Raw genomic sequence first — 10,786 nt, 5'->3', positions numbered from 1 at the left:
CGAGGTTACGCTTACGCAGTACCGTAGAATTAATCCGTTGAGGGCTGTCTATTACCTCATTCTGAGGTATTCCCAGTATAACTCGCTTTTGCACACACAGAGCGCGGAGCTGAGTCTTGCACAAGATGGTGTTCCGGTTCACTACGATGGAAGATCTGGAGATGCTGTGGGAGCTGATTCGTCAGAAGCCGTTTGCAGCAAAAAAGCGCGGATCGACACTGGAGATGTGGGATAGTGTTGTTGCGGCTTTGGGCTCTGCCTTGAAAAAGGAGATAAACGTAAAGCAGATCCGCGACAGGTTTAATCTACTAAAAGCTCGCTTCAAGGAAAAGGAGCAGCTTTCGGCGCTGGCAAGTGGTGTTGAAGAGTTCATCCATGCATTTAACGTCCAGACTCACTACACAGACGTCGATGGGTTGATCGGGAGTATATGGAGCTAGAACGGCTTAATCACGAGGCTAAAGCAGCTCAGAAGATTTCTAAAGAGAAGAAGGAGGAAAATCTTGCTAAGTGTGCTGCTGCTATAGTTGCCGAAAGCCGTCGTCGCTGAGCCGACCGTGACGAGCCCTCTCTCTCTCTCTACAGCGACTCTGGTGACTCCAGTGACACTCAAAGTATTGTGTCGGGAACTGAAAGCACAATATCGACTGGTTCTAGCAAAGCGATACAGCGAGGGGTTAAGCGCTCGAACGCGTTTTTAAGGGAGATAAAAAGACAAGAGAAGAAGTACAAAGAGCACATGGATTTAAAGCAGCGTGAGCTCGAGCAGGGACAAAAGCAATTTGAAGAAAGACTGGAATTTGAGAAGAAACAAGCTGAAGACAGGTTTCAATTTGAGCAACGTATTCAACAAAGCAATCGGGAGATGATATTGGAGAGCACTAAGATTTTTGGTGCTGCTTTGGCTAAGAAGTGATCACTATGATGCAGACCCAAGACAACCATTTATATCTGGAGGAGACACACCGAAGTAGTCACTGGCTGTAGTTTCACCTCTAATGCATGTGATGGAATTTGTCATCAATACGCCAACTCGATACATCTGACTTACTGGCTGCGATCCTGTTCTTAAACTTGACTTCACATCCAAAGCTTTCTAATAGTTCACGATTTGAGCGTAGGGCCACTCCACGGAAACCCGGATCTTACTCAAAGCAGAGTTGATATGCCGCTGTTCAGGCGTCAAATTTCCAATAGCTCCATCGAATGGGCTTATTAGTACATCGCCACGTCCATAGGCGCAGTCTCCAAAATTTCGATACTCTCGAAAGCGTAAATCGTTTCGGATAATTGTACTTAGGTCGGATTCACGATACGTTTTGATGTCGTGATTTCTTCCAGGGTACGGACCACACAAATGTGAAATTAACCCGTTAGGAGTGACTAGAGTTTGAAACTTCAGTGCATGTTTACGTTTGTGTCCATTGTATACAGATTGCTGGTCCAGAAGCTTGTTTTTCTTTCGGCCTCGACGACGAGACGTAGGCCGACAGATTCCTCTTACAGTTCCGTCAATGAATGCCCAGATATTTGTATACGGACTGCCGACATCGAAAACAGCCCGAGCGTATTCAAAGAGTCGAGATGCTGCAATTTCATGAGTCAGCAGAACTAGATCGGCATATTGAGCTTCCAGTACGTCAAGTTGGTGGAGGAATATGTTGGACAGTCCGCTAGGTGATCGCCCGAAAAACTCTCGGACATCCTCCCAACGTACAGGAACTGCTAACTTGTACAGAACCACACAAAGAGCCTCAATAACAGTAGCTCTTGTCCTCTCGCGGGTAACGATATCACCAATATTCATCAGTTGGACGAGTGTACACAACTCCGACTTATCGAATCGAAAGCTCCGTTTGCATACCGAGTCGGATAAGGCATTGCAGTTGAATGGTACTCGGAGTTTGTTTTGAAGGGGCTGGTTGGCATGCCAATTCTGCAAGAATCATTGCAGCTTCAACGTAGAGATCGTCTTCCCGAGCACGTTGTAGACGCTGCAGTAAGTAGGCTGTTTTGTAGTGACGGGGAACGCCACGAGTGACTGATCTGATGAACGACGTGACCTGGGAATCGGTTTGAGCTTTTTCAGACGATGGATGCATTATTCTGTCTTGGTGCAGGCCACCGAGTAGAATCAAAAGTTGTCGTCGGACCTAACATTTAGGTCGTTGGGATAAAAGTTTAGCGGCGGCATAGGGACCGTAAATTTAGATCGATTACCGTAAAAAAAAAACTGCTCTTCTTTCCGGTTCCGATTGAAGTAAACAGTCGAAATTTCTGGTTGTGGTGGGTTATAGCAAATATTTGATCCGAAATGAACTACTTTTCGGTCGTGCTGAAGACCTCTATTACCTTGCGTCATATTGTGAACAGCTGCGTCATGTCAATCATGTTGGCGCTTGCTTTTGGTAATCGCCTCAGGTGTCCGTCCTGTGAGTACAACGTCCTGTAGTAAGAACTGCCAGTATCATCCCTGCCTAAGAGTACCATCGATTGTCAGTGCACGGATGTGGTCGGCTTTGCGGATTATTTCCTAGGGCTTGGCACGAAACAGAACGCATTGTAGCCCAGTTATCCACTCAACTAGACTGTACTAAGCTTCAGGATGGAGCGCTGACGGTTGCCAGGGCTCAACGGTGGACAGTGTACGGTAGCGAATACCGGTTTGATTGCTGACTGTCAACTCTCACTTACCAATTTTACGCATGGACCCAAAATAATTTCACCAAGGCCAACTACACCAAAATGTTATACACAAACGACGAGCTTCTCGTCGCTGTGCGCAGAGTGCTTCATTGGGAGCACGCGCTCGAGAGGACAAAGCCACCGCAGATACGTTCATTTCAAATCTGTCTGGCTTAAGTTTTTTTATTGGCGACAGGCGTAACATATGCCACTCCGGCTTCGTAGTGACAGATAATCCAGTCAATCAGTTCACAGGCTATAAAGCGGGACGACACACTCCAGGTTATTGCTGTTCTGCTTTCGCACAGAGGTCTCTGTCAACGACGTTTTCCTCAGTTTTAATTCAGCCATGCCCTAATATGATCCAGCGTGCCTGAGAAATGACGAACGTTGGCTTAATCAGCGAGGTATAGAACGTCAAGAACTCCATTGTCTTCCGCATGGGAGAGGCGATGAACGATGTCGCTAAGGACTACGCGTACGTAATTTCTTACCAGGTAGAAGGCGTCTACCTTCGACCTAAAGAATCACTGGAAGTCACCGCAAGACTATCAAAACGGAACACACCAATGAAAATGGCGGAGATGGCTGGTGTGTCAACATCGAAACAAAAAAGTGTCGATGCTCAGCAAGACAGGGAGCTACATCCACTCGGTTTATGCTCATTCTGTGAGCGACCGTTGACAGCTTTGGACGAACTTAATGGTCTACAGGGGGCACAATAAATCATGCCGGCGGCGATCGGAGCAGCAAGGAGCAGATCGGCCTGTACATAATAGTAGCGCACTACAGTTAGATCAAATTTACTTGAATGAATTGTCTTAAGGTAAGTAAAAACAACCTTTTCTAATACAATAATGCTGTCCCGGCGCATCCTCCAACCCACCGTTTGCCGCCACGTTGCGCACTTACGCCTTACACTGCTTTTGCGAGCACGCCTCGCGTGCTACTCGTCACAAAGTAAAGCATGTTAGCGTAAGTGTCATTACCTACTCAGATTGGCAATCTTGAACAGTAAACACCACCCTGTATTTGTAATGCCGAAGCTCACGGTCTATGGGTTACTGCTAGGTTTTGACAGTATAGCGCCATGGTTGGAATTGAGGGCGAGTATTTTAGCTGCCCATTCGTTTAAAAATCAGAATAGTCGCCTCATTTACCAATCGGAACTGCGTCTCCAAACTACTCAAGCTATCAATATGTGGAACTCCTCCGTTTTCCTTTGCAAACCCTCAGTACCGGGGTGGGGGTGGGGGGGGTGGGGGTGGGGGGGAATTACACCGCAACTGCGATCCATGCCAACGATACTTGAGAGGTGTCGAGGCTGGCCCAAATCAATGCTGGGTGTGGTGATCACATTTTACGTATCGTACAGCTTCGGCAACATTTAATGTACAGATTGGTGTATTGCACCATGTCACACGAGGAGGCTGACTCGTCTTTAAATCAAGGGTGTACTTGGAGTGCTTTTGGTGCCATTTAGCTGGTCAAATGTTGGCTTTTTGGTTTTGAGAACCATGCACCGAAAAGGTTCGACCACCAGTTTCCCAGTGAGCTCAATTCGGACACCAAGCAGCTACTCGAAAGTACGATTAAAATAACATGCACACTTCCCACACAAGCTTCAAAGTTTACTAGGCATGAGCAAAGACACAAATGTGTCTCCCAACGGCACATATAACTTTGATTTTTTTAAAAGTATGTCCGTATCTGTGTCCACCGTATACCTCCTCTGGTAAGCCAGCAACTTAAAAGTCTTCAATTTTGTTTACACCAAGTGGGGACACTGTGGGTTTAGGGGAAGGTGCTGCGGAGTAAAGCGGTGGGGTTGTGAAATAACGAGAGCAGGGACGAGGAGGGAGATGCTAGTGAAGAGACGTGGACAGAAGAGGAAGAAATAGAAGAATATATAACCAAACGATTCACCAAAGAGAGGAAAATAGAAATGTGTCCGTACCTAAACGTCTAGGCTCTTTGAACACGACCTGCGATTTCTGGGACGCTGAATGCGTTTTTGAGTTTTCAACAAGATATGTACCAGCAGTTCTCGAAGCGTTCCGGCATGTCGGTGAACAAATGAAAGAGCTGGATGAAGCAGACCTGGCGAGTCCTGAACCACTCTGCCTACATCGCTAATACTACCCTGCTCCGGTGAATAAGCAAGGAGTACGTAAAGCGAGTGATTGTCCGCGTCAAGCTGACCCTTTTGACTGAGCACAACAGAAGAGACTCGCGTGTGCGTTGGCTCCTATTAAGCGCCAAGTAGATATGTACTTGGAATGCTCCTCTCCCTCCGCGACCGAGCCCGGCTGGACGAAGGCGGTGCAGTGACATCTCTGTCACCACCACCGGGTGCACTAGCACCAACACTCCTCGAAGAGGAAACAGTGTACTCGGCTCAGAGCCATGCGGTCTATGACCCTCTCTCAGTGAGCTAGGTGTCACAACACCTCCATTTTCTGGGCCTCGCCCATGATGCCTCGACTCGCCGTCGACCGACACGCAGCAGTATGTCATTAACCAGATCCCTACCACTCAGTGGATTACGCGCCCTCGTCCTTACCAGGACAAACAGCAACCTCGTTGCTAACAAGTTCCGACATACCAATGTCCAGCACCACGGCTACCTCGGCCTCGTGCTCGCGCCAGTAGCGCTTCTGCTTCCTAGCAGAGGTGGGTTCATGACTTACCAAGGCTCCACTAGGAGTAGGGACCCAGTGTCTCCGACTTCCAGTCGATCCATGGCTTATGGCGCTCCAGCCATGTTATACCAAGGGTGAGGTCATACCTCGAATCCAGGTCTAAGACCAAACAGTGTTCCACGCTATCGAAGTCTAAGAACTTCACATTAAGGTCACCAGAGACCTTCGACACAGGAACAAATGTTCCCGTCGCAAGACGGACCCAGATTTCATCTTGCGTTCACAGTTCCAGTGCCTCAGCATACAGCTATCTCCCTTCCAGGGTGGAGCGACGGGCATAGTTGCCCGGGGCGCCGAGTCAATCAAGACTCTCCACGGCTTCACAAAGCCCTTCACGCTCGCTTGAACGGCCAGCAAGCCCGACTTGCACACACCCTTCTCATAAGAGAGCCCAGCTCTCATCGGTGCCGAGCCCCGTTGCCCTCAACCTCCTCGAGGCACAATAGAACTCTGTTCTTCCCCAGTAGACCGCCCCGCGTCTACTGGGAGTTGCCGTTCCCCGGTGATGACCCGGAGGGTTGGCTCACCGGAGCCTGGCGCTTGAAGCGCAGAGGGCAGCTCCCCCCTCAGATGCTTGGTGCTTTTGTACGTAAAACATCGGCGGATGCCGGCACGCTGCTCTGCAGCAACAAGCTTCGCTTCTTCATCTTCAGCATAGCTGAGGTCCATCAGTTCCGGATTGCTCGAAGAGCTCGCGCTACCAGGGCCCCAACCAGGTTGAGCCGACCTGAAGTTGTGTTCGGCATTCAATGCCACGTTCACCGCCTCCTCGAAAATAGGTAGGGTGTACATGAAATACTTTCGTTCAATCTTCGCTCACGCGGAGCCCCTCCATGAACACGGTCACAGTGACCAGTTTCGGAAGAGGGTCCGCAGCCATCCCGGCGATCAGAGCTCTCAACTCTTGGATGTAGTTTATTAACTCCTTTTTACCCTGTCGGTTAGCAAGGAACTTGGACCGAATACGGTACGCCTGATTAGGCGGCGCGAATAGACGCGACATTTGCTGCTTCAGCTGAGCCCAAGTGGGGAATGCCGTGTCCACTGCGTACCGCACATCAGTGCCTACTCACGGGCGCAACCTCCAAGCTTGGAGATTGCCAACGCTACGCGTTGATGCTCAGTTTGGCGCAGAGCTGACCCCATGGCCATCTCGACCTCGCGGGGCCAGAGAAGGAGATACTTTCCGCCCTTCTTTTCGAAGGTTGTTACGCTCACCAAGAACGTTTTCGGTCGTACAGACCCTTCACGCACCACCGACGCTGCCGCCGTCGCGTCGCTCATCCTCTCGTGTACATGCTCTAAGAGCGCGTTTTCATAGCGGGATAACGATTCCAATCTGGCGGTAACCGCCTCTGGACCTTGCGACGCAAGGTGGGCGATGCCCTCCAGGCCGAGCAGGGAAATAAGCTTTTTAAGAGCGCCCTGCTGCGCCGAGGACAAGCTCTCGAATACTGGGTGTTCCATTCCCACAGAGGACACAGTCAACCGACTCAGGTGCCGGATTGACTACAAATGCTACCAAGTGCAGCGGGGCTGCCGTAGCGTGGCGTCAGAGGGAGATGTTCGACTCAAAGAGTCCCTTAACCTTAGCTCCTCATCCAAAGGCGCTACTCAACCTTCTTACTTAGGGTTGATAAATTATATAACTCCAAACAATGCTTAGATTTCTCAAAATCCAAACTGTTTATTACCTTTATTTGCGGCCAAGCCGTCTAGGGGTAAACGTATTAGCTTAACTATCTAACATAGTTAAGCCCAGTCAAATGAATAACGTGTGGCTTCCAGCTCACGTACTGAGAGTCTGTTAACTCTCCGAGTTATGTAATGAGAGTCTGTTAACTCTCCAGGTACTCTGTACCCCTCGTGTGTCCCACACAGTGTAGGGCAACGATTGTCTCGGTTTGATCGGCTTCAACGGTTTGACGATTTTTTTTACACGCGCTTGATTGGGCAAAAAGGAACTCGATCGTCTCAGTTTCTCAGCTCCAAATCGCCCAAGGTGAAGCGAGTAAATCACCAGTTTCACTTTGAAGACGATCGGTTGATATGCACAAAACCGAAAAAGTGACAGGATGGTTTGTTTTAGCATGTAAGACCAGCTACTGACGCTGCGGCGACAGAAGCTATCACGATGGGTTCCTAAGAAGCCGTGCCCTCAGTTACTTCGAAGGAGGAGAAGCATAGTAATTCTTATATCTTTGGAGTGTCCTGTAGCATTTTCTGGCTCATGCTATACGATCGGTTTCGCTAACCAGTGTTACAGTCCCACAAATGTGATCGGGCAGCTATTGCTGGGAGCTAAAGGTTGATAACACTCTCACTATCGACATCCTCATCACATATCATATCTACACAATACACACGACTCTTCTAAATATGCTTAGAACTCATCCATTCCAGGAGAGAGGGGCGCTTGCAGACAGAGTGCTTGCCGGCTTGTCGACCTCATGCTGGCGGAGATCGCTGTACATCACATAATTAACACCAAGCTGATCTCGGTATCAATCGACCAGATCGGATCGAATCGACCTATGCGTAGGTTGACCTGAAACGGTTAAACCGAGACGATTCTTTCCTGTCCGCACCCTTACTATCCATTGGGGATATCCCTCCTTACCGGTATAATCAAGATCAAATTGTACGTTGTCGCCCTCCGCAGTACTCTCGCAGACAGGACTGTCCTACATTTCGATTCCATAGACATCCTCAACGGCTTTTGAGGTGGTTGAGTCACTACGACGGTGTCAAATAAGAGTTAGTCAGGTATCGGCTAGAACAATGTAATTTGTATTGTGTTCAACGACGATAGATCACGGTTCGCCAGTGAAGAAGGCTAAACTATATTGATATTTGAAGTAGTTTTCGTTGTCGTATACTCCGGAGTATATATTTCAGCTACTTACAACAGCAAAGCCTGAAAGTTTGCTTCTAACACTTCAATAAGTTCGATGGATACAGAGGTGCGTTTTGGGAGTAGATCGATTCACATAGACTTGATTTATTTGCTTTACATAGTTTAAGTGGTCGGATATGAAAGGATATTTGAAGATAGCGGTTGACTTCATAAGGGTAATCAAATAGTGCATAGAGTAGATTACCATCGTTGGTCGTAATCTACTCCATCTATTTACTGATTGTCGATCAGTGTGAAACTGGGCTGGGAATACTAAGATCACAGACCAATCAAGAAGTTTTCCGAGCATCTAAAATGCGCTTTTCAACCACCCTGGCAGTGTTCATGGCTCCTCTCCTTTGGAGCTGGATAAACTTCACAGACGCCGAAAACACTGGTATCATCAACAACATGGCTCGAGCTTCGAACGTTCGATTTGCCGTAAACAAGACTCGCCGTCTCAGGAGAGTACAATACCTACAAGATGAAGAAAGGATGGAGGCAATTGACGTTGGGATGGCAAATGTTGGAAATCCGGCGCCTTCGGCCCATTCAGCACAAACGACGGAAAGCCACAAGCCGCTACTCAAGCTTGGAAATGTCTCTAAAATCATTTTTATATACTGGATACTAGTTGGTGGCCTCGTTGGCTTTGCTAAGCTAGTCCACATGAGTTCCAATGACAATACGGGGTCGGCATAAACACCGCTACAGTTCGCCAATGCACCAGTCCGCGAACACATATTCTTGCAACGTATAAAATCGATGATTCGCCATACTATCTTCAACAGCTTCAGTACAGCATTTTAATTTCTTTTGTACTGTCAAGTAACCCCCTTGCGCAGTCTGATACATGTATGGCCTTTATCGCACACCAAGCCAGACTGCTTAACACAATCTACCTGTTTTTACACAGTCAACGATTTCGTAACCAAACGAGGATTACCGCCAAATGTGATTTTACATTTTAAATGTAGAATCAGTATTGTTCATTCCATATATATTGTCCAGACCTGCATGTTGTGCCGGTTAAAAACTCGATATTAAATGGGCCCGGTCACATTTACGCCTTAAGTCTGATTTATAAAACACTTTGTAGCTTGACCCTCTGAGTTATGAACTCGTAACTCCTACATAAACAATAGCTGTGAGTTCAAAAGCAGATCCGCCCTTCCTGGAGCGCCAAAACTATGTCGCCGTTGCCAAACCGAGGAATTAAATTATAAAAGTAGATTACATGCGCTTTTGCAAAACGAAAAGGAACAGGCTATTTATTAGCAGTTACGATACAAGATATCTGAAGAGTTGTTGGACATCATCATGATGCTCGGGAAGATTCTCATGGAGGTTTCTCTTTCTGCATTTCTGCAATAGACGTATATCTCGTTTGAGGAATTAACTAGGGGCATCAACATTTTGCGATCGTAGTGCCGTGGTACTCGGTAATGTTGGCGGTTCGCTCTCAAGTTCCCCCTTGTTCAATGCCAGTTGCCCCCTCAAAGAAGTCCGGCGCCCTACCTGCCATCGTAAATACTGCAACGAGCACTTAATCTAGCGTATACTTTTGCATACTTGTATCAAGCACTTGACAATAAAACAACCAGACATATCGTGTGCTAGACAGTACTTTTTTTTTTTACTGTCTTTTGCCCTGTAATATGGGTGGGTCTACCTAATCGTAAGAGCGTGTTCGCTTTGTGTCCTAGATGGAGATCGCAGTAGAGAAAGGCACATATCGTCTTGATCTGCGTTCGCTCCAGCTCCATCTCCACACATCATTTTAACCAATAGCAAACTATTATTGTTCGTGCACCACTCTGGCTTCGCAGACACCAAGACACCAAGACACCAAGACAGCTTCATGATGATGGCCCGCAAGCAAGCTCCACAGACACAGTACACGCCGCTTTCTCCTTCGCAACTGTCGGAAGATGCTGATCTCCGTCAAGTTGACGACCGGGTATCATTGAGCGTAGGGGATTACGACCCTGGGACGTTTGTTCAGCTCGCCCAACTTTCTTCGGCGCCGACCGCTACACCGGCTGACTCACGGCAAACCATGGAGCGTCAAAGTGCAGTTGCCTCTTTAAGTGTCGATGCAGCGGGGAAAGCACTTACTGCTGGTGGTAGTGCTGCTAGCGAAGGGCCAAATGCTGCGCAAGAGCCCCCCACTACCTTTGCCTGGACACCGAAGGCTGCCGAAGCGCTATTGCGTGTGCGCTACGAGACGATGCGTGACCGCTTTCATCGCAATAAGAGTGCGAAGCAGCTCTCCATTGCTTGGGGGCTTGTGGCAACGGAGACCTCGCGACTTGGCGGGCTCATCGTCGACGCGAAGCAGTGCAAGTCAAAGGTACTGTACGACTATTGACGTGTTGCCGACCAATTGCAATTTGAACATCAATGTAAACGTATTATGCGATCCCAGCTTAAGCACATGCACAAGCAGTATACAGCGTATCGTGTCGCTGAAGGAGCTACGGGTAACGCTACCGATAAACCA

At 48.2% G+C, this 10,786-nt stretch overlaps 3 protein-coding genes across 3 annotated transcripts; 2 read left to right on the top strand and 1 right to left on the bottom strand.

The window, feature by feature from the left end:
- Nucleotides 1-125: 125 nt before the first annotated feature.
- PPTG_16964 (hypothetical protein) lies at nt 126-440 on the top strand (the record flags this gene model as incomplete). Its single annotated transcript, XM_008914545.1, has 1 exon — nt 126-440. One exon carries the CDS (start codon nt 126-128, stop codon nt 438-440), a length of 315 nt encoding a protein of 104 aa, XP_008912793.1.
- A 656-nt stretch (nt 441-1,096) lies between these two features.
- Nucleotides 1,097-2,102, bottom strand: PPTG_23979 (hypothetical protein; the record flags this gene model as incomplete). The annotated part of the gene is made up of 2 exons (XM_008914544.1): nt 1,097-1,722; nt 1,865-2,102. 2 exons carry the CDS (start codon nt 2,100-2,102, stop codon nt 1,097-1,099), a joined length of 864 nt encoding a protein of 287 aa, XP_008912792.1.
- An 8,048-nt stretch (nt 2,103-10,150) lies between these two features.
- On the top strand, nt 10,151-10,654 carry PPTG_16963 (hypothetical protein; the record flags this gene model as incomplete). Its single annotated transcript, XM_008914543.1, has 1 exon — nt 10,151-10,654. The coding sequence occupies one exon, from the start codon at nt 10,151-10,153 to the stop codon at nt 10,652-10,654; it is 504 nt and encodes a 167-aa protein (XP_008912791.1).
- Nucleotides 10,655-10,786: the final 132 nt, after the last annotated feature.

Source organism: Phytophthora parasitica (assembly GCF_000247585.1).
Source record: "Phytophthora parasitica INRA-310 unplaced genomic scaffold supercont2.61, whole genome shotgun sequence".
NCBI classification, from domain to species: Eukaryota; Oomycota; class Peronosporomycetes; order Peronosporales; family Peronosporaceae; genus Phytophthora; species Phytophthora nicotianae.
The sequence above is the reverse complement of the archived record's forward strand: the minus strand, read 5'-3'. Positions and strand labels throughout refer to the sequence as shown.